The following is a 23,544-nucleotide window of genomic DNA, read 5'->3' as shown; positions in this document are numbered from 1 at the left end:
ATGCCATTGCCCCAGAACACCGCTGCACAGAAGATTGTACAGGTGACAACAGACTGATAGAACATAAAGGAGAGGCCCGCATACTCCAAAGGTCTTCAATCTCCTCAGAAGTAGATGTGACTCTGGCCCTTCTTGTACACAGCCTCTGTGCTAAATAAAACAGATGTATACAATCAAAGTAATAAATAATTGCTTATAAAAGCTCTCAAGAAAATAAGGTGACATGTCTTTTAGGAGCTTTGGAGTGATGAACTTTACATTATATAGTTAGTGATTTCCATGTCGAATAGGCTCTGCCACTGTAAAACTTATCTTCAGAGCAATGTGGCTCATGATGAAGTTTCTATTACTCAAAGTCTAGGTAAGTCTGCAACAACTTTTCCACTTCTTAGGCAAACCCTTGGGTTTCTTCCAAAACAAAAGACCTGAGGTTCTCAGTGTCATCCTAGATGTTACAATATGTGCCACCCACTGTTATTTTCTGGAAAAGACCATTTCATTACTTTTTAAAATTAGGGCTTATATTAAATGTTCTAGTCAGGTCTTATAAAAGTTATTCCTTACGCTTTCCATCGAGTATTGTCTTTCACCAGTCTTGTTTTTTTATTAAATTGAGAAGTTTTAAACTGCACCCATTAGAAACTGTGGTAAGATCCAGAAAACACACAAAATGCTGGAGGAACTCAGCAGGCCAGGCAACATCAATGGAAAAAAGTACAGTCAACTTTTCGGGCCAAGACCATTCAGCAGGACTCCAGCAGTTTTTGTGTGTTGCTTGGATTTCCAGCATCTGCAGATTTTCTCTTGTTTGTGGTAAGATCTAATAAACACATTTCACCTTAAGTACTTCCAAAAGAAGATGACCTTTATTTATTTAGAGGCTGCACTTTCATTCGGTCAAGCAGTGAGCACATCCAGCACCTGCAGACCACAGGAAGATAAGTGAATGCCAGCATGAATATCATTCTTCTCAGCTTGAGTAACATGTATAAACCACAACATATTGATAAGAAGAATAGAACTTGTAATAATGAGTGGTATATATAAGTTAATGCAAGCAGGCTATTCCTACTGAGGTTGGATGAGATCAGAAATTGAGGACATGGGTTAAAGGTAAAAGGTGAAATGTTTGAAGGAAACACGAGAGGGAACTTCTTCACTCAGAGGGTGATGAGAGCTTGAAGTGAGCTGCCAGTGCAAGTGGTGGATGCAGGTTGAACTTCAACACTTAAGAGAAATTTGGATAGGTACATAGATGGGAAGGGCTCGGAGGGCTATGGTTTGAGTGCAGGTTGATAGGATTAAGCAGATTAATAGACTGGCCAGAATAGATGGGCAAAAGGGCCTGTTTCTATGCTGTAGTGTTCTATGACTCCATGACTCTAACTCCTGCTCTTATTGAAGCCAATGATTGGACAGTAAAAACACTGTTGTAATCCACTGAGAAATCCTAAAGTACGTACATAATTCCCTCAGCTGAGGAAAACTGCACTTCACTTAAAGCCTCATAAACTGAGATGCCCTGAGAACGTGCAGCAAAATTGCAATAAATAATATTAGAATCAACAATCAAATGTTAGTATATTAAATCGGGATCAAAAATCTGGCATGCCTACTTTGCTTATACGGATTATATTGTAGCTGTTCATCAGTTCTAACTGAGTAGATAACTGAAAGTGAAAAAGAACATTTTAATTTCACGCATTTTAAAATATTGTGTTTCCTTACCTCTCCACTCCAATTCCATAACACTCAAACACATTGAAGGTTCTTATCATAAAGAAATTCAGTTGCTTTATAAAAATATTGCTAATAATTTAAATGCAGGCTATTCTGAAATACAGTTCAGAATTTGATCTGCAGTTTGTTTTGGTAGAATATGAATGAAGGTTTTAAAAAAAAGTTATGAATTCTTCACAAGATAAGGGGCTTCATCATGAGATGCCAGTATATTACAGAATTCCACAAACACTGTCAACAAAATCAGAGAAAAGAACTCATCGGCTGTATTGCTGTCTTTCTGCCCTACTTCCACAGGGATGACCTCTGAGTTTTCTTCAGGCATTAGCACAATTCATTTTCAAGTATTCCAGATGTTCATTCTAAAGCACTGTGAAATATCTTATAATGCAAAATGTACAACATAAATGTAGGTTATTCCCAATTAAACTGCTTCTAATGTTTGGAGCCTGTCATTAGAGAGGTGTAACCTTTGGATTAAGTGAGGGAGCTAATGACAACTAGGTCAGAGGATCAGAAAGAGGTTCTGGAATGTCAAGGGCTCCAGGACAAGAGAATGTCAATCTACTGAACCATGAATGATGCAAAGGAAATCTGCTACACAGAGAACGCAAGACTGTCTGGCTGAAAGGACAAAAAACAGCCTTATATGTTACTAATGAGGAAGCATTTCAGTTAGACAATTATAACCACAAGATGAATATGAATCAGAGTTGTAAGACATGCTAATGGGAATAACATCAAATAAGGCTGTTCCAAAGAATGTGAAGGAATAGTAATGTGGAACTGGACAAGCACATTTCTAAGCCTGTTACTCTAATACAGGAACAAAAACAAAATTTAGGACTGTCAGCCATCCAAGGCAGGTACGTAGAACATGAACCAATGCACACAATTGAGATTGGATTTGTTATTATAGAAAATGAAACGAAAAGGAGGTGAACCTTAACAAACGTTAGTAAATCTACAGAAGTGAAAATAAATTTAATTTCTACTTTCACAGGTCCTATCTCAGTGAAGGAAGGAAGAATGAGGTAAAAGCTCTCCAATGTATGGAAACTTATCTCAAGGGGTCATCTCCAGTTTGAGTCAAGGTTTTGAGGATCTGATATTTTATTGCATACAAAGTCCGAGATGATATGCACAGTGGAATATGCAAGGCCATTTGAACGAGCAGAGAACATGGAGGAAGGTCTGCCCCTTTAATATTAGCATTAAGCAGATTCTACAAAAGTACCTGTTTGCATTAGCACACATTTTGTGGTGCATTCCTCATGCAAGATTGCCTACCTATTTCAACGATACAAGATTAAATTCCCATTTGCAGTGTGTTTAAATGTATGCCATCTTACAATACTATGCACCTGTGACATCGATCTTAATCTATTTTTGACACCAGTGTTCCAGCTTTTACAGGAGAGCTGACTACTAATTCAAATCATTGCTGGAAGTGGTTCAAGAATCATTGTAATTCCATAACTGCATATGTCTTCATCTAGGGAAGGAGCAAGCCTCCAGGCATGGTAGTAAGCACTTAAGTATCCTACTGATGAAGGAGATGGAGAGCAAAAGTGAGATATCTTACTTATTGCAGAGATGTTTGGAGACCACAGCAGTTACTACTGTAGATTTAAAGCAGGATGTTTTCAGAGAGATAAATGCCATCAGTGAGTCACCACAAACCAAGTCTCAAAAACAATGATCTCACTCATTTGATCAAGTGCAAAGCTGTTAGACAAAAAAAATCTGACAAAACTATGCTCACTACTGATGCAGCACTTGCACATACCTCTCCACTCCCTTGCTCACTCTCTCTTCTCTCTCATTCTTCACACACACACAAACACAACACATACACACATGTGCACAGAACCACATAACCCTCATGAAAGTTATCTCCTGTGAACATAATGAAAGACAAAGATTAACTTGTTTCCCTTTATCTTACAGAAGGTGACAAGGTATCCTTGGCTGTTGCAAAAAATAAGAGAGACCCTGACATACACAGTGCCCATCTCAGCAGGAAAACCACTGCTGCAGAGCTTGTATCCAAAAAAACACTTGATTAATTGATAATATGTGAACTACTCTTCACTTTCAATCCCTTCTCCCCTCATTCCATTGTGTGTTCCAGACCTATCCCGTAACATATCTCATTAGTACCTCACTTTCCTGTACCTACATTCACCCTGTCAATTGTTTTTTGCCTGTCCATTGCAAAATTGTAGTTGTTTCCTCTTATCCAGCTCCTTTTGCTGCTGAGAAGGAAGGATCCAGCATGGAATAATAGGGGCATGTTACATCATTTTACTCGACACTCCTAGGTGCTAACTCCAATCCTGTCAGTGTTGGTTATGCAGAAGCAGGAATTCTTTGTTGTGATGCTTGGTGCAATGCATTGCAGCTAATCTAAGGAGCTATGGTTATTTTTGAATCAACTGCCCAAAGTGCATGACTGTTCTGTTCCAAAGAACACAGAAGGTGACAACAATGGGGCAACCTGTAGAAAGGATAAAATGGATAGCTTTATCAGCCTGTCGCAAATGTCACAGAGTAGTGAGTTGAGTGCACTTTGACTAAAACCTGGAGACCATCCTTTCAGTCTAATTATTGATGGCACATCCATGACAACTCAGCCAGTCAAGGGCAGAAATTTCTGTTTTGATAGCAATACAAGCAGAGATCACATAAAGATTGTGTGTTGCAGTGTTGCAGAGATCACAGCCACCAAAGCCCTGCTTCTTGGCAGCTAGGTACAGATGCTGCCTTCACTCTGTTGGCATGACACTGAACATTATCACAGCAAAGTGTGATCTGACTCCAGCACACTGCAAAGCCCCCAGTGGGGACACAGGAAAAAGAACAGATGTTGGAAAGCGAGTGCAACACACTCAAAATGCTGAAGGAACTTGGCACATCAGGCAGCATCTATGGAGGGGAATGAACAGCCAATGGTCCGGGCTGAGACCCTTCATCAGCAGAGGACAGCAGACAGAGAAGGAGGAGCATTAACTGGTGGGTGACAGGTAAATCTAAGTGAGAGGAGGAAGGTAGGTAGGTAAAGGAGAGTGGAAATGATGTGAGAACCTAGAAGGTGACAGGTGGAAGAGGCAAAATGCTGAACAAGATGGAATCTGATAGGAGAGAGCAGTTTTCCATAGAATAAAGGGAAGGAGGTGGGAAAAAGGGGAGGAGGGTGGAGGTGATGGGCAGGGCATGAGGACAAATGAGGAGAAATGACTCGAGGAATAAGGGAAAACAAAAGGTGGGGTTTTTGAAAACAGAGAGGAATGATTACCGGATGTAAGAGAAATTGGCAAGACCCAGCAAAATGGCATCAGCGACCAATGAGGACTTCGTGTAGACAAAACTACAAGATACTCTTCTTCTTCTAAATATACTTCTCACCTGAACTGTGGTCGATTGCAACCTGTAATTTCCATTTTAAGGATGTATTTTGAGCCAACTAAATAATCTGGCACTTTTGTGATCTGCTGGGGGGGGGGGGCAGGGGGGGCGGGGGGGGTTGGCAAGGATGATAGCGGCAGCCATCAATTTCTAATGACGGAATGTGAACCTATGGTTGACTCCATTACTCCATGCTGATCAAAGCACCGAGTAAAATTAAAATTGACAGGGACAGGACCGGTAAACAAACGAGTATTCAGCACCATTTGCTTGCATTTAACTGGTCTCCCTTTCACTGCTGCCAGTGGAAGGTGTAGGAGTCTTAGGTCCCACTGTGCAAGATTCGATTCCTAATCCTAAGGATTCAATAGCTTGGTGGCTCACGGCTGTGGACTCACTTTGGGGACTCTGCGGTTTGACGTTTAACGTCCTCAGTGCTCTACGTACTCCACAGCTGGGGTTCACTTTTAGGGACTCTGCAGCTCATAGTCCAAATATTTTCCTCTTTTTTACTACTTGCACAATTTGATTGAGGTGCTTCAGCACAGAAATGGCGGAGTGGCTGTCACCTGCAACCATTAGCACAGCACAGAACTGACTGACTTGGTTGCTGAGGCGTGTGGCCTGCAGCCATCAGCTTCTGGACCGGCTTCACCCCCTCAGTGGCTTGTGGGTGTAGACTCTCTTTCAGGGATTGTGCAGTTTGATGTTAAATGTTCTGTCTGTTAATTGCTCGCTTTTTTAATGTGAATTGTTCTTTTTTTTGTACACTTGGTGCTCAATGGTCTTTGTTGTGTGGGGTTTTTCTTTAAGTTGGTTTATGGTGTTTCTCTGCGGCCGCCTGTACAAAGACAAATTTCTTATATACTGTATACACACTTTAATAATAAATGTACTTCGAAACTTCGAAATCAATATTGATGCCGTCAGGATGGAAACTATCAAATTGAAATATGAGGTGCTGTTCCTCTAATTTGTGTTTCGCTTAAACTTGGTAGTAGAGGACAGGCATGTCAGTCTGGAAATGGGAAATTGAATTCAAGTGGCTGGCCTCCAGGAGATCCTGTTTACCTGTTCTGGCAGATGGAACAATCCTACTCGATACAATGACACCCCATTCTAGATCAGGTCTCACTAATGTAAAGGAGGCCGCATTGGGAGCACTAGATGCAATATATGGCACCAATGGATTCGCGTGTGAAATTTTTGCGTCAGCTGGTTGAGGGTTTAGAACTCTTAATAGTGGGTGAGGGAGGAGGTGTAGGGGCAGGTGTAACAATTAACAGAGTTGCAGGGGTAGGTGCTAAGAGGGAGACTGGTGAGGAGGGATGAGCCAACAAGGGAGAAGTGGAGAGTGTGATCCCTGTGAAAAGCAGAGAGGGGAGGGGAAGATGTACCTAACGGTGGAACGCTATTGGTTCAGCAGAAGTTGCAGAGAATATTATGCTGGCTGCAGAGGCATGTGGAATATAAGTGATGGTAAGGGGAAACCTATCATGCCCACCTATAAAATGGAGGACATAGAGGTAAGGACTAGCAGTGAAGGAGAAACTCTGTTTTCTGGAAAAAAAAGAGGACAGTTTCAATGTCCTGGAATGGAAAACCTCATTGCGGGAACAGATGTGGCAGAGATAGAGGAACTGAGAGAATGGATTAGCACCATTGCAAATTACTGGGTGGAAAGAGTCATGGTAACTGTGGGAGTCAGTGGAGTAGTAAATCACAAATACGAGAAAATCTGCAGAAGCTGGAAATCCAAAGCAGCACATATAAAATGCTGGAGGAACGCAGCAGGTCAAACAGCATCTATGGAAAAGAGTAAACAGCTGACATTTCAAGCCGAGACCCCTCTTCAGGCCCGAAACATCGACTGTTTACTCATTTCCATAGATGCCGCCTGACCTGCTGAGTTCCTTCAGCATTCTAGTCAGTGGGCTTGTAAAGCATGTCATTGGACAATCTGTCTCCAAAGACACAGGCAGAAAGATCAGAAAAGGGGGAGAGGGGTGTCGGAGATGGGCTACATGAACTTGAACCCTCTAATGGCCTTGCTCAGGAGACTGACTGTGGCTCTGTGGACAAAATACTTTGTGCCCTATTTCAGGACAACAACATTTGCACTCCCATCACTGGTGGACGGGCAGCGCTTCTGAGGTTATCCTTCAGCCATAGAGTCGAGGCTGATGCTGCTCACACTGAAGTGGTGCAGTCACAGGATCAGGGCTCCTCGTAGTTGACCTTCCTGGCTTATCCCAAATACTCCACTGCGCAGGGATAGCCTTTCACCATCTGCAGCCTGTGGGAGACCACCATTTAGATACAGTAGGGTGAAATAAAGAACATAGCCAACAAACACTGTAGGCACCACAGGAGTAACTAGTTGGCTTTATCATTGTCAGTTGCACAAGTCTCCATTTGTTTTAAAAATGCCCAACTTAAGAACTGTTGATTACAAAATCTATCCATTCTGCTTTCTTAGGGTGTGTTGCAGGGATTAAGGTCATAGGGGTATGATATTCAACTAAATCAGTGTGTAGATTATTCTGTGGATTTGTTGGACCTTCACTGGGCCGAGAAGGCTACTTTCCCAGGAATATGAGTTAAGTCACCATGAACTTAGGGACCAATTCCTTTCTACACTTGTGGCACTAGTTGTGTAGAAGGTCACGTTAGCTGAAATGAATCTTGTATCAGCAGAAGTAGTGCAGAAAGAAACGCATCTGCTGATATAGAACATAAAACAGGTCCAGGGGCCATCCCTTTGGCCGACAATGTTGTGCTGAACTAATTAAATTAGTAATCAAATAGCTAACTCAACTGATCTCTTCTGTCTACACAATGTCCATATCCCTCCATTTACCTCACATTCATGTGCTTATCTAAACACCTCTTAAAAGTCCCTAATGTATCTCCCTCTGCCACACCCTCCCACTCAGGCAGCACATTCCAGGCGTCCAGGACTCTCTGTGTAAAAAACTTGCTCCTCACATCTCCTTTCAAATTATCCCCCTCACCTTAAATGCATGCCCTTTGGTATTTGACATTTCAACCCTGGGAAAAAGATACTATCTACTCTGTCTATGCTTCTCCTAATTGTATAAACCTCCATCAGATTTCCTCTCAGCCTCCGCCACTCCGAAGAAAACAGCCCAAGCTTGTATAATCTTTATTTATAGCACATGCCCTCTAATCCAGGCAGCATCCTGGTAAACCTGTTCTGCACCCTCTCCAAAGCCTTGACATCCTTCCTTTAATGGGGTGACCAGAACTCTATGCAATACTCAAGATGCAGCCTAACTAGAGTTTTATACAGCTGCAGCATAACTTCCTGCCTCAACTAATAAAGGCAAGCATGGTATATGCCCTCTTACCCTATCAACCTGTGTAACCACTTTCAAGCAGCTATGAACCTGGACCCTAAGATCCCTCTGCTCCTCAACACTGTCTTTTCACATTTGATCTACCAAGGTTCAACACTTCACATTTGGCCAGGTTAAACTCCATCTGCCAATTCTCCACCCATATCTGCAATTCATCTATATTCTGCTGTATTCTTCAGCAGTCATCTACACCATCCACAACACCACCAATCTTCATATCATCTGCAAATTTACTGACGACCCATCTACATTTTTTACCTAGGTCATTTGTATACATCAGTAACAAAAAGATCCCAGTACAAATACCTGTAGAACACCACTAATTACAGATGTCCAGCTCAAAAAAAGTCCCTTCAACAATCTTCCTCTGTCTTCCATGGGCAAGCCAGATCTAAATTAAAAATGGTAAATTCACCATTGATCTCATGCATCTTAATCTTCTGGATGAGCTTCCCATGAGGGACCATGTCAAGCACCTGCCAAAAATCCATGTATACAACATTCACAGTTCTATCAATTCATTAATTACCCTTCTCACCTTATCAAAATGCTCAGTCAAGTGAGTAAGACATGACTTGCCCCATACAAAACAATCCTGTTCCCTCCTAATTAAGCTATGGTTTTCTGAATGCTCATAAATCCTATCCCCAAGAATTTTCTTCTGTAACTTTCAACTGCTGATGTGAGACTCACCAGTCTATTGTTCCAGGATTATCCCTGGTTTCCTACTTTGTGAGCAATACACTCAAAATATTTTGATATTTGAAAGTTAGAGTGCATTGCAGAACCACTGTAGGAGAACATATTTGATGAAGTCTCCAATGACGCTGTCGAGCAAAGGAGCCCATGAAGAACAGTGTGGAGATTAGGGACGTGAGATGAAAGGATCCTGGAGAATCTACATGTGTTGAAGCATGATGTTAGTGGATAGTGAAATAGTGATGGCCTATAATAGAACTATAATTTCCTGGACCATTAGATATACATCAATTTTCAATTACTGCATTTCAAACATACTTGGAATAATCCCAGATCATATAAATTATAGGATCCAGCAAATCATTGTGATCTTTTTGAAGCATATATTTTAAAAGCACAGCAAAGTATTAACATATACACAACTTAAAAATAACTAACCCTATTGCCTACATTCCGAAATGAACTACTCTTAATAGAAGTTGAAAAGAGAACTATTGGTAAAAGATGATTTATTGTACTTTGTGTACAAAGCAGGAAATCACATACAAAACATTAAGTTTTTGATAAAATAACTTACAAATATGGTCAATTATTTTGCATTAATCTATCCTTCTGTGACAAAACTTTGCAGACTTTCATTTTAACACTTGTATATTTTGCATTATATTATATTTGTCTTCTATCAAATAACCAAAATTAATTCTATTTGCATTTTCACTTAAACAGCTAAAGATTGTTACCATTGTGTAGAAATATATTGGAATGCCTATTTGTTACAGACCCTGAGCCTGTAAAACTTCACTGTTCCTCATAGATTCATGTTTAGCTTACAGGATTCTTCCATCTATAGTTCATTCCTATTTGTTGATTGTTTTCAAAATATTACACTATATATTCATCTAAAATGATTTGCACATGTTATAGACAACCGTAAACCTCTTAAATGCTACCATGCTGCCTCATATCACATCATGTAACATTTCCACTTATTCTTCCAAATGCATAGGTTTTGCAGGAATGCCAGTACACTGCTTCTTTTCGTATTATATATTAATGATTTGGATGATGGAATAGATGAATTTGTGGCCAAGTTTGTGGACAACACAAAGGTAGGTGGAGGGGCAGATAGTATTCATAAAGCAGAAGGAATTAGACAGATTAGGAGAAAGTGCATGGTCGTTCACTTTGGTAGAAAGAATAAAGGTGTAGACTATTTTCTCAATGAGGAGAAAATTCAAAAATCTGTTGTGCAAAGGGACATGAGAGTCGTTGTGCAGGATTCCAGAGAGGTTAACTTGCAGGTTGAGTCGGTGCTAAGGAAGGCAAATGCAATGTTAGCATTCATTTCAAGAAGACTAGATGTAATGCTGAAGCTTTATAAGAAATTAGACAGACCACACTTGGAGTATTGTAAGCAGTTTTTGGCTCCTTATCTAAGAAAAGATGTGATAGCATTGAAGGGGGTCCAAAGGAAGTTCACAAGAATTATTCCAGGAATGAAAGGGTTAATGTATGATAAGCGTTTGATGGGACTGGGCTTGTACTCACTGGAGTTTAGAAGAACGAAGGGGGATTTCATTGAAAGCTTTCAAATATTGAAAAGTCTAAACAGAGTGGATGTAGAAAGGGTGTTTCCTAGAGTGATGGAGTCTAGTCCCAGAGAACATAGCAATGAGAACAGAGATGAGGAGGAATTTCTTTAGACAGCGGGTGGAGAATCTGTGGAATCCATTGCCACAGACAGCTGTGGAGGCCAAGTCATTAGATATATTTAAAGCACAGGTTGATAGGTTCTTGATTAGTCAGGGGATCAAAGATTACAGGGAGAAAGCAGGAGCATAGAGTTGAGAGAGATGATAGTTCAGCCATGACAGGATGGTGGAGCAGACTCCGTTGGCCAAATAGCCTAATTCTGCTCCTATGTCTTATGGTCTTATTGTCTTATTCAATAAACTACCTTATTCCTATTGTCTCTGCATCTTCCTTACAGATGTTCAATTTCTTATCCCTGAATTACTTCAAATTCATTAACACTGCAATAATCTAAAAAATTTTATATGGACTAATTCTTGTTGACAAGGAAGTACTGTTGGTTAGTTATTTATTTGCCTGCAACAACAACAGCAGAATCACGTTATATCCAGTACTTCTGTCAGAGTGAAATATCTCAGGGTAATTAATGTTAACAAATAAAAATTTGAAAATTTTACCAAACATCAGAAAAAGATAATGATACAGGGCTTGAAGCCTATGGTGGAGATTCCATATATATGACATTGTCATAGTAAATTTATCAAGAATAAATGTATTGAGGCAATTTATAAGTTTGAATATGCTTATATAAGGAAGACAAAGGGAATAGCAGTAAATAAACTTTTAGAAGAAGAATATGATTAAGATAATTCTTAATGAATCATAATGGTTCTTAACCATTATTAACCATATTGTTGCATTCAGCCCCAACAGTGGAAAAATGCTACTTTACAATTTAACCACAGTTTCCATTTCTTTTCTCGTGCAGTCAATGGTGCAAATAGCAACGTGCAAATATGCTATTACAGTCAAGTCAAAATCTGATGGACAACATATATGTGTGACAATGATACGTTAATTGTAATATAATCTTGCAAAAGCACATGGCTTGAAAAAGTACTTTCTGGATAACAAAGACATGCCAAAAATTAGCAACAGGTCTCAGTTTCCTTTGATGATAGATTATCGATGCAGATTTGAAAATAATATAATAAACACAAAAGACAAAAATCATGTGATCAAACACTCAAATCTCAGAGATTTGTGTTGCTTTTCCAGTAAAGTACACATGGTCATCAAGTGCAGCCTCCAAAGGTCTGGTGTTTTGATCTGAGTGAATGTCCATGGTCTTACAAAGAAAAAAAAACAGATTTAAATATTTAAACTAAGTTAGACAAAAGTCCTTTACTTCACTAAAACATATTAAGAAACATATTCAAAACATCCAGCCAGCTTCGCCACCATAGTGTAACATTTTTGTCTGCATCTTTATCATATTATTAACGATGATCGCATCTTCTGTGGTTTTTGGTTGTTGGAAAATCAGTCCAACTTTTTCTTAATTGGTCATGGAAATTGGGTTGAACTACAAGGCCATGTTGATTGTTTATCTCATATTGCTCGGATAAGGTTGGGGAAGGAGGACACCTTGAACAACAGGAGTCTTTGTAGAAACAGATATTGGTCCAAAGGAAATGAATGGTTAACTAAATCAAAATGCTTTTTACTATAAATGATGGATTCATTATTCCCTTATGAGCGTTGTAAATCAGATGTGCCTTATAAGCATTATCAGTTGTTCTTTAAATCACCACTTCATCTACCATAGTTTTCAACCCCTGTGTACAACTGTGTACAACCCCTGTGTACAATCCAACAGGAAGTGAGCAAAACTAGTATCATACTTGGCATTTCAACAATTATATTTCCTTTCAGTTCCCATGTGGATCACAAGTAAATCTGATGAGTGTCTCTCATTAGCCACTTAGGCTGCATTTCCACACTAAATCTTTTCTTCAAAATTCATATTGGAATGTGAATCAGATTTACTGTCACAAAAGGCAATATGCAGAGAAAAAATGAGGAATGAAGGTAAACTAGTCAAGAATATACAGGAGGATAGTAAAAGCTTCTTTAGGTATGTGAAAAGGAAAAAAAAATAGTTAAGACCAAAATTGGGCCCTTGAAGACAGAAATGGGTGAATTTATTAAGGGGAACAAGGAAATGGCATATGAGTTGAACAGGTACTTTGGATCTGTCTTCACTAGGGAAGACACAAACAATCTCCCAGATGTAATAGTGGCCAAAAGACCTGGGGTAATGGATGAATTGAAGGAAATTTATATTAGGCAGGAAATGGTATTGGATAGGCTGTTGGGTCTGAAGGCTGATAAGTCCCCGGGACCTGATGGTCTGCATCCCAGGGTACTTAAGGAGGTGGCTTTAGAAATCGTGGACACATTGGCAATCATTTTCCAATGTTCTATAGATTCAGGATCAGTTCCTATGGATTGGAGGGTGGCTAATGTTGTCCCTCTCTTCAAGAAGGGAGGAAGAGAGAAAACAGGGAATTATAGACCGGTTAGCCTGCCGTCGGTGGTGGGAAAGCTGCTGGAGTCAATTATAAAAGATGAAATTACGACATATCTGGATAGCAGTAACAGGATCAGTCCGAGTCAGCATGGACTTACGAAGGGGAAATCATGCTTGACTAATCTTCTGGAATTTTTTGAGGATGTAACTATGAAAATGGACAAGGGAGAGCCAGTGGACGTAGTGTACCTGGACTTTCAGAAAGCCTTTGATAAAGTCCCACATAGGAGATTACTGGGCAAAATTAGGGCACATGGTATTGGGGGCAGAGTATTGACATGGATTGAAAATTGGCTGGCTGACAGAAAACAAAGAGTAGTGATTAATGGGTCCCTTTCGGAATGGCAGGCAGTGACCAATGGGGTACCGCAAGGTTCAGTGCTGGGACCGCAGCTGTTTACAATATATATTAATGATTTAATGAGGGAATTAAAAGTAACATTAGCAAATTTGCCGATGACACAAAGCTGGGTGGCAGTGTGAAATGTGAGGAGGATGTTATGAGAATGCAGGGTGACTTGGACAGGCTGGGTGAATGGGCAGATGCATGGCAGATGCAGTTTAATGTGGATAAATGTGAGGTTATCCACTTTGGTGGTAAGAATGGGAAGGCAGGTTATTATCTAAATGGAGTCAAGTTTGGAAAAGGGGAAGTACAACGAGATCTAGGTGTTCTTGTACATCAGTCACTGAAAGCAAGCATGCAAGTACGGCAGGCAATGAAGAAAGCTAATGGCATGCTGGCCTTCATAACAAGGGGAATTGAGTATAAGAGCAAAGAGGTCCTTCTGCAGCTGTACAGGGCCCTGGTGAGACCACACCTGGAGTACTGTGTGCAGTTTTGGTCTCCGAATTTGAGGAAGGACATTCTTGCTATTGAGGGAGTGCAACGTAGGTTCACAAGGTTAATTCCTGGGATGGCGGGACTGTCATATGTTGAAAGATTGGAGTGACAGGGCAATTTAGAAGGCTGAGAGGGGACCTTATTGAAGATTATTAAGGGATTGGACACGCTGGAGGCAGGAAGCATGTTCCCACTGATGGGTGAGTCCAGAACCAGAGGCCACAGTTTAAGAATTAGGGGTAGGCCATTTAGAATGGAGTTGAGGAAAAACTTTTTCACCCAGAGAGTGGTGGATATATGGGATGCTCTGCCCCAGAAGGCTGTGGAGGCCAAGTCTCTGGATGCTTTCAAGAAAGAGATGGATAGAGCTCTTAAAGACAGCGGAATCAAAGTTTATGGGGAAGAGGCAGGAACTGGATACTGATTGTGGATGATCAGCCATGATCACAGTGAATGGCGGTGCTGGCTCGAAGGGCCAAATGGCCTACTCCTGCACCTATTGCCTATTGAAATAAGTCAGGAAATTTGAGGCAGCAGTACAGTATAAGCACAACAAATTGCTATAAGTTACAATTAAAATAATTATTGTAAATAGTGCAAAAGAGGATTCGCAAGGTAGTGCTCATGGGTTCATGGACTTTTGAGAAATCTGGTGGCAGGGGCATTGTAAACTCCTCAGACTTCTAATGAAGCATAGCTGCTGGTGCCCCATTGTCATGAATGCATCAATATGGTGGCCCCAGGATAGATCCTCTGAGGTGCTGAAGTTCATGAACTTGAAGCTCATCACACTTTCTATCGCTAAGCCCTCAAAGAGGATTGGTGTGTATTCTCTCGACTTCCCCTTCCTGAAGTCTACAGTTAGTTCCTCGGTCTTGCTGACATTGAGTGTGAGGTTGTCGGCATTGAGTAAGGTCACTGGGAAGCTGGATTAGCATAATCAATGCTTAGTAAAATGTAACTCTTAAGTGTTCACTTCCTCTCTCCACTCACCAATCTCAATGTCTGAGTCAATGCTGGAGTTGTATGAAAATAGCCCAAGGGTATCTTAGTGGGGCCGCTCTTAAGCTGCCACCTCACAGCACCTTTTATTCTTTCTCCATTTTCCATCTGTGAACAAATAATTAATGTGTGCTATATGTACCCCACTCTTGTTTGGCTCCCTGTTATGTGTAAAATATTACACAAAATTGAAAGGCTTCTGAAAACTCATATTAAATGCAGCAAAATAAAATGTTCTGGAGGAACTGTTGCCAAGTCTTAGTCTGAAACATCAACAATTCCATTCCTGCCATGGATGCTTCTCAACCTGTTAAATTCCTCCAGCAGTTTGTATTTTGCTCCAGATTACAATATCTGCAGTCTCTTGTGTATCATATCAAGTGGTTCTCATTTATATTTCCTGCTGAACATAATTTTCCTTCATTAAAATGTATTCCCTTCCATATGGTCCATGAACCCATGAACACTGCCTGGTTCTTTTTATTGCACCAGGTTTTTATTTTTCTAAGTTATGAATTTTTACTTCTTTGTACTGTACTACTGCCACAAAATGACTAATTTCGTATCATATGCTAGTAATAACAAATGTAATTCTGATGCTGATTCTAACTCTGCTTGATCATAACTTTTCCAGGTTTGTAGTAATGCACTACAGCTATAAATCCGAATTCCCTTTACATAAGAGCTACTATTTAATAGAGCACTTTTCATAGCCTCAGTCTACATTTGAACTACTATAAAAGGACAATGTGCAAACACTTGAATTTGAAAAGGTTGGTCTTCAAATAGTTTGAATTATTAGTTGAAAGGCTGAAATACAGGGTTTTGATAGCAGAAATACTAAATAATAACAAATCCCTGACTAGGTCTCTGCTTACAGCTTTTAAAATCGTATGTCAGATTAATATTTGTATTGCTATCAAATTTAAAGAAACATAAAATGTTGATGTGAGAGAGTACATTTTGTCTTGTTTTAATTTCCATGTTATTTATGTTTGTACAACTGTTATGTGGGTTATCAACGGAGTTTTAACTTACCTTTGATGTGTTTTGCTTCACTTTAGGTTCTTTTGTCATCATATCTACCATGTTCTCATCCAGTGAATTAATGCTGTAAAAAACATGACATCCATTATTAATAAACACATGCCTTAAGCTATTCCCTCACAATTTCACAAAATTGTTTGTGCCATAATCGATTAGAATTAAACCAATTGTTCTTCAAAGTTAAATGTTCCAATTAAATTCACAATTTAAACTTCTCTAGTTTGTTCTGGGTGGCAGATGTTTCCGCACTAATACTCATTTCATCAATTAAACAAAAGATCAGATTAAGAAACAAAATACATTCAGAATTCACTGATCCATATGGAGAATACTTATTGCATCAATATGTAAATTTGATATCATAACAAATTTCACAGCACACGCTGATAACAGTAAACCTCATTCTGATTCTGATGACAAAGAAAATGTAATGTGGTCTCATGTAATATACGCCAAGAGAATTAAGAAATCTAATTAATTTTGCAAAAGGAAAGAGTGCGATATTCTTCTGAAAATCATTAATAGGCAGATTTTAAAACTAATGGGAGACGAGGTCCATTTTGTGAGTAGGTTGCACTACTATAATGTTAACAATATTTTGTTGACAAAATAATAACCCAACATGATCTGGATAAGGCTTGCATAAAACAATGGCTAACCTTGTTAACATCAAGCCAGAGAGGGAAATTGGGTAAGTTGTTCATAGACTGAGGAGGCAACTTGATGGGTTGGCACTCTACATTAGGCAGATGAAGTCCAAAGTTGTAATTCTGCTCCTCCGAGCCCCACAAGAACAGTAAAGTTTATCTGGACAGCTGTCCTTTATCTAGACTGTCCAGATTCCTATGAATCACAATTTGCTTAATGAAGGGGCCTGTCAATTGAAATACGCAGGTAATCTACCCACCCATTGTAAGTCCTGAAAAAAATGATATTTGCCAGGGTAGCACTGAGATCAGAATAATAAACCTTTCTATAGCATTTCAAAACACTAATAACCTACCTCTAGATGATCCCCTTCTGCATTAATATTATATGAGGATTATTCTTATCTTTACATTATAACTCTGATCACAATTATTACACATAATTGTATTTCCCTCTCCTCCAAATGCAATGCAAGGTCCTAAAAATTACAAAAGCTGTGTTATCCAGTGTTACCTTGTTCTGTCTGAATCACTGTCTTCAAAACCAAAGTAGCTGTTGATATTGGTGTTCCAAACTGGATTTGCCCTAGAGAAGCAGCATTATAAAACAAACACATAATGCATTGAAATGATCAAACTTCATTATTTTTATTTATTTCACTTTTTATATTAACCAAAGCTTTTTAGTTATTTTACTGTTATATTCTTGCATTATGTCTATTAGAGTAATTGTTGTCAGTGACCATACCAACAAAATTGTCATATTCTCATTTCTTTTAAGTTTCTTTTGAAGAACTTAAACATTCCAGATCACGGCATATACAACGACTTTGAAATAGGTCCAGCACGTTTCACAAGAATATGATGAAAATAAAGGGTGAAATCAATAATTCAATTTACTTTGTGGAGATCAAAAGCTTACTTGACCTTAATATTTAAAAGTTATAAATATTTTTAGGTCAGGTGAAACAGTTCCCTCTAGTAGCGAAAGAAAAGTATGTGACATCATTTTAAAATTAGGGAGATTATGGCACACAGCAAGAAAATATTTGGAACTCTCTGTCCCTAAAAGCTGTGCTTTTGGGACTAGATGTAGACTTCAAGACTGAGATGGAAAGAGATGAAATTTTGAAGTATCAAGAGATATGAAGCAAAGCCTAGAAGAGAGTTGATCAGCAGCACACCAGTCATAACTTCAAAGAATGGAAAAGAATGGTCTTGATGTATTTTGTATATATCTTCACTTACATTATGTTCTAAAGCTTTTTTATTTACTCGTTTTGTTTAGTGATACAGTGCAGAGTAGTCCCTTCCAGCCCTTCAAGCCTCGTGGCCCCAGCAACCCCAATTAACCTTAACATAATCACGGAACAATTTACAATGACCAATTAAAATATCCCATATGTAGGAGAAGACTAGAGTACCCATGGAAAACCCACACATTCCACAGGGAGGGCATACAGAGACTCCTTACAGACACTGCCAGAATTGAACTCTGAACTCCAACACCTGGAGCCATGATAGTGTCACACTAACCGCAACGCTATCCTGCTGCCCCAGGATACCCAGGGTATCCTTATTAAAGGATACCTGCAATGAAGAGGATGCAGTATATACAAAATTATCTTCCAATTTTAGGTCAACAAAACTTGTATTTGGCTGAAGTTCTCATATACAGTAGCTTCCCATGGATCAGTACCCGAAGGTATAAAGAACGTATGTTCATGGTAGTACAACATACTGGTGTCAGTTTAATGTGGTGATTAGTGCAATGCCACACAATACCAGTGACTGGGGTTCAATTCTGTAGGAGTTTGTACGTTCTCCCTGCGGCCACTTGAGTTTCCTCCAGATGCTCCGGTTTCCTCCCACAGTCGGAAGACGTAACGGTTGGGCAGTGAATTGGGCATTGTAAATTGTCCTGTGGTTAGGGTGGGGTGTTCAAAGGGTCGAAAGAGCCTATGCCATGCTGCATCTCAATAAATAATAAAAATTACACCTGCTGAAATAAGGAGGTTGTTTAAATAGAATTTATTAAATTCTCAAGAAAAAAATAATTTAGAGGGCTACAAGAAGGATGCGGGCAAGATAAGACTGAACAAGTTGTGCTAGCGGGAACCAGCGCAGTTTTAATGGAAAAAAATAGCCACTTCTGTACTACAATAAATCTGTAAAGCAGCTCATGTTTGATATTGCGAAGACACCACTGAGGTAGATTTTCTGATTGTATCGTATGGGGCAAGGTATGATTAACCAAGGTATGATTGGCCACTTGACCCAAAATGTATTGACCATCTGATTTTTACAGTACCAAGTACCCAGGCCATACACTGAGCCAGTCCTGAAAGGCTGCTTACATAGTATAATCAATACATTTAGAAGGAAGTGGTCACATACTAGTTAACTGCATGATGTAGGGATAAACATTGATCAAGGACGACTTTCAACAGCATCAATAGTCTCTATATCAGTCAATGGGTCTCATATATGTCAATACATTAAACTAAATTGCATATAAAGACTCCTTGCCCTATATTCGTACAAGTCAATTAGGTCGTAACATTGCAAAATAATAATTTTATTATATAAAAAAAATCTAACCCACTACCAAGACCGAAGCTGATTAGTAGAAAAAAAAGAAAAAAGATTGTTAGTCATCATCTGTGCTTTAACAGCAAATCAAAGGTTTTGAAAATAATTCAGAAAAGATCCCCACAATGTTTGAAAGTCTTGATTAGATTCAAAGATTGAACATCGAATCTTCTCTAAATTTAAACATCGCATCACATCACGTAACCATTGGGCGTGAATAGGAGGGGCAATATATTTCCATTTAAGCAAAAGTGTCCTTCTGGCTGTAAGAGACTTAAAAGCCAAAATGTGCAGATCAGATGGCTCCAAAATAATATCCTTTCCTCCAACAACACCAAATAAAGCAGTCAAAGGATTAGGCTTGAAATTTACTTTAAAGAGTATCAAAAAAATTTGAAATACTTCTTTCCAGTATTTTCTAAGACTCGGACATGTCCAAAACATATGAATGAATGAAGCTTCTCCATTATTACATTTATCACTATACGGAGATATATCTAAATAAAAATGAGACAACTTATCCTTAGTCATATGGGCCCTATGGACCACTTTAAATTGAAGGAGAGAGTGACAGGCACATAACGATGAGGTGTTGACCAATTTAAAAATTTGATTCCAAGTTTCCTCAGAAATTGAAGTCTGTAAATCTTGTTCCCAAAGATTTTTAATTTTATCTCATTCCCAACAACATATTATAAATATTAGATATAGATCCATTATAAAAAGGTTTCAGATTAAAGGTTACATCTAGTAGATTCTTATCAAGACTTTTAGGAAATGTATTTACTTGAGACCGTAAAAAATCTCTTATTTGTAGATATTGGAAAAAAATGTGTTTTGGATAAACTAATTTTAGTTGACAATTGTTCAAACAAAGAAAGACTTACCTCTACAAACAAGTCCTGAAAGCATTTAATACCTAATCTATCCCATTCTTTAAAAGCCACATCAATCATAGCGGGTTTAAAAAAAATTAGAAAAAATGGGACTTGAAAGAGAAGTTCTCAATAAGCCAAAATATTTTCAGAATTGTATCCAAATCCTCAAAGTGTGTTTAACTACCAGATTATCAGTTAACTTGCTCAAAAGACAAAGGAAGTGAGGATCCAAGAAGAGAAATAATGGAGAATTTATTAACAGAATTAGCTTCTAAAAAAGCCCATATCGGGCAATCCTCACGATTTATATAATATAACCAAAATGTAAGATTTCTTATATTAACTGCACAATAATAAAATCAGAAGTTTGGTAAGGTTAATCCACCATTCTTTTAATCTTTCCGCAGATGAATTTTATTTAATGTAGAATGCTTATTCTTCCATATATAAGAAGATATAATAGAGTCAAGGGAATCAAAAAAAGATTTAGGAATAAAAACAGGCAATGCCTGAAAAAGATATATAAATTTAGGTAATATATTCATTTAATTTAGGTAATATATTCATTTTGATAGAGTTAATTCGACCAATTAACGATAACGAAAGAGGCGACCAATTTGATAGTATTCTTTTTACATGATTCGATAGAGTAAGAAAATTTTCTTTAAATAGATACTTATAATTTTTAGTGATTGTTACACCTAAATAGGTAAATTGGTTTCTTACAATTTTAAAAAGTTAGAATTTATTGGTATCAAATTGCTCAAAGGGAAAAGTTCACTTTTATGTAGGTTTAATTTATAACCTGAAAACTGGCTTAAACAGGAGAGTAAAGAAAGCACATGGAGTAATAAAGTCTCAACATTAGAAATAAATAGCAGCAAATCATCAGCATACAATAAGACATTATGAATACTGTTTCTCCTTCAAATACCAGTGATATCGTTAGATTCTCCAGAAGCAATGGCTTAAAGGTGTCAGGATTTTAATGCAGGATACGTTGATTAGTTGCTGCCACTAAATTATATAATTTCCACTATGACAACACATCATGAAATGCGTAGCCTTTTTTAAGGTGAAGGCATTTTGTAACAATATATTCATTTAAATATTTCTTTTGTTATAAAGCAGTTTTTCTTCACTCACCCTTCCATGGTGTATTTATTTGTACCAGGAACAACAGGTCCACTCCGTACTGCATTAATGGAAGTAGTTTGAGCTGTATTCATCGCATTTGCTGATTTTAGCTTTCTTTTGTAACTGCAGGGAGGAGAATTAGATAACATAGTTAATTCATGTTGCATGGGGGAAGTGAATTTATGTGACAGAGGTTCATGGAATTACATGGTTTTTAAAAATGTAAGCATGTCATGGTCCAGTCCATGAAGTCCGCATTCTGGATCACGGTCCGGTTCATCGACCCTTGCTCCAGGTTTTTCTGTCTACCCTGTTTCTGTTCCTGTTGAGCACTAATTGAGGCAGATGATTCTCATTGGGGCTGGCTACATAAATACCTCCAGAGACCAGGGCATGACTGCTGGATTGTTGTTGTCCTTACTCCTTGTATCCCTTCCCCTGCCTTCTGTTTCCTCGCCTGAAGCCCTGCCTTGTCTTGCCAGTAACTCTCGCCTCGCCTGAAGTTCTTGTCTCGCCTTGCATTGCCTGAGGCCTTGCCTTGTCTTGCCGGTAACTCTCACCTCGCCTGAAATCCTTGTCTCGCCTTGCATTGTCCAAAGCCTGGCCTTGTCTTGCCAGTAACTCTTGCCTCGCCTGAAGTTCTTGTCTCGCCTTGCATTGCCTGAAGCTTTGCCTTGCCTTGTCTTGCCGGTAACTCTCACCTCGCCTGAAATCCTTGTCTCGCCTTGCATTGCCCAAAGCCTGGCCTTGTCTTGCCAGTAACTCTCGCCTCACCTGACGTTCTTGTCTCGCCTTGCATTGCCTGAAACCTTGCCTTGTCTTGCCGGTAACTCTCGCCTCGCCTGAATTTCTTGTCTCGCCTTGCATTACCTGAAGCCTTGCCTTGTCTTGCTGGTAACTCTCACCTCATATCACCTGTAGTCTTGTCTTGGAGCCACCCTGTACCTAGCTCCTTTCCTGTCTCTTGCCTCCGCCGCGTAAGTCAGGCCGTCTTGCCATTACCCTGCAGTGGGTCCTGTCCCTTGCCTCCATCGGGTAAGCAAGGCCAGATTGCCGTTACCATGCGGTGGGTTCCGTCCCTTCCTGTCCCTTGCCTCCGTCGAGTGGTGATCCGCGCCCTGCCCAGGTGATCCGCGCCCGGCCCAGGAGTACCACGCTGTGCCCAGGAGGAGCTTCAAGACCTCAAGTCTCTAGTCTCTAGTATCTGGTTTCCAGCCTCACCTCCAGTCTCTGGTCTCCAGCCTCACCTTAGGTCTGAAGACTCCAGCTTCGTCCTGCCTCCCAGCCTAGTCAGGTCTTTGCCTAGTTCTGGGGTCCGAGCCAGAGGCAAGACCCAGGTTCTGGGTCCTTGTCCAGTCTCTGGCTCGGAGTCCAAGCCTGGGCTCCTAGCACTGTTGTCCTGTCCTGCTCTGGGTTCCTGGTTTTCGTCTCCATGTCCTAGCCCCCACCCTGTATCCTAGTCTTGTCCCTAGTACTTCAGTGTCTGTGTCTTGCACTTGGGTCCGTTCCCAGTCACCGCCTTATGACAAAGCAAGACTTATAGTTCTTTGTAGTTATAAAAGCAATTAAAACTCATTGTATGACATTCAAAACTTGGTGATAATATCAAAGTTTGTTTCAAAATTCAGAGGATGATTGAAGTACTGTATGTATAGGGCTACTGATACATTATGTAGAGTAGGTCAGAGTGCTTTCCGGGATATCACAAGAAGTCTTCAGTAAATCTTTAGAATCTGTCTTCAGTATAGAAAGTAAATTATCTTCATTTACGAAGAACTGTCACTTGGGTAAGATAAAGGCTAATGAATGTCCTCCGATCAATACTCCAATTAAAATCAAGACGTTTTGTATGGATTGCTAAGATCCTCTAGTTTGCTTTATCAAATGCAACTACCTGATTTTGTGCATAAAACATATTTAAAATGAAATAATTCTGAAACAATAACTCTTAATAAATTCATTGAAAATTATCCAGGTAGCCACATTTAGGAGACTCAGAGTAAAAGAGTCTGAGGGAATATCTGACAAGTCCTAGAATCTTAAT

At 39.3% G+C, this 23,544-nt stretch overlaps 1 protein-coding gene across 3 annotated transcripts in view; it reads right to left on the bottom strand.

Annotated features, from left to right (window-relative positions):
- Positions 1 to 9,782: 9,782 nt before the first annotated feature.
- Positions 9,783 to 23,544, bottom strand: part of cdhr2 (cadherin related family member 2) — a 138,824-nt gene continuing 125,062 nt past the window's right edge. For all 3 annotated transcript variants that reach the window (XM_072263783.1, XM_072263782.1, XM_072263784.1), the window contains 4 exons: positions 21,510 to 21,623; positions 17,408 to 17,479; positions 16,238 to 16,310; positions 9,783 to 12,108 (listed from right to left, as the gene is read on the bottom strand). In XM_072263783.1, the coding sequence (XP_072119884.1) occupies positions 12,007 to 12,108; positions 16,238 to 16,310; positions 17,408 to 17,479; positions 21,510 to 21,623 (361 nt within the window). In that variant the 3' untranslated portion in view covers positions 9,783 to 12,006. The remainder of the gene's footprint in view (positions 12,109 to 16,237; positions 16,311 to 17,407; positions 17,480 to 21,509; positions 21,624 to 23,544) is intronic.

Source organism: Mobula birostris, chromosome 7 (genome assembly GCF_030028105.1).
Source record: "Mobula birostris isolate sMobBir1 chromosome 7, sMobBir1.hap1, whole genome shotgun sequence".
Lineage (NCBI taxonomy): Eukaryota > Metazoa > Chordata > Chondrichthyes > Myliobatiformes > Myliobatidae > Mobula > Mobula birostris.
Note: the sequence above shows the minus strand (reverse complement) of the source record. Positions and strands in the feature narration are given on the sequence as shown.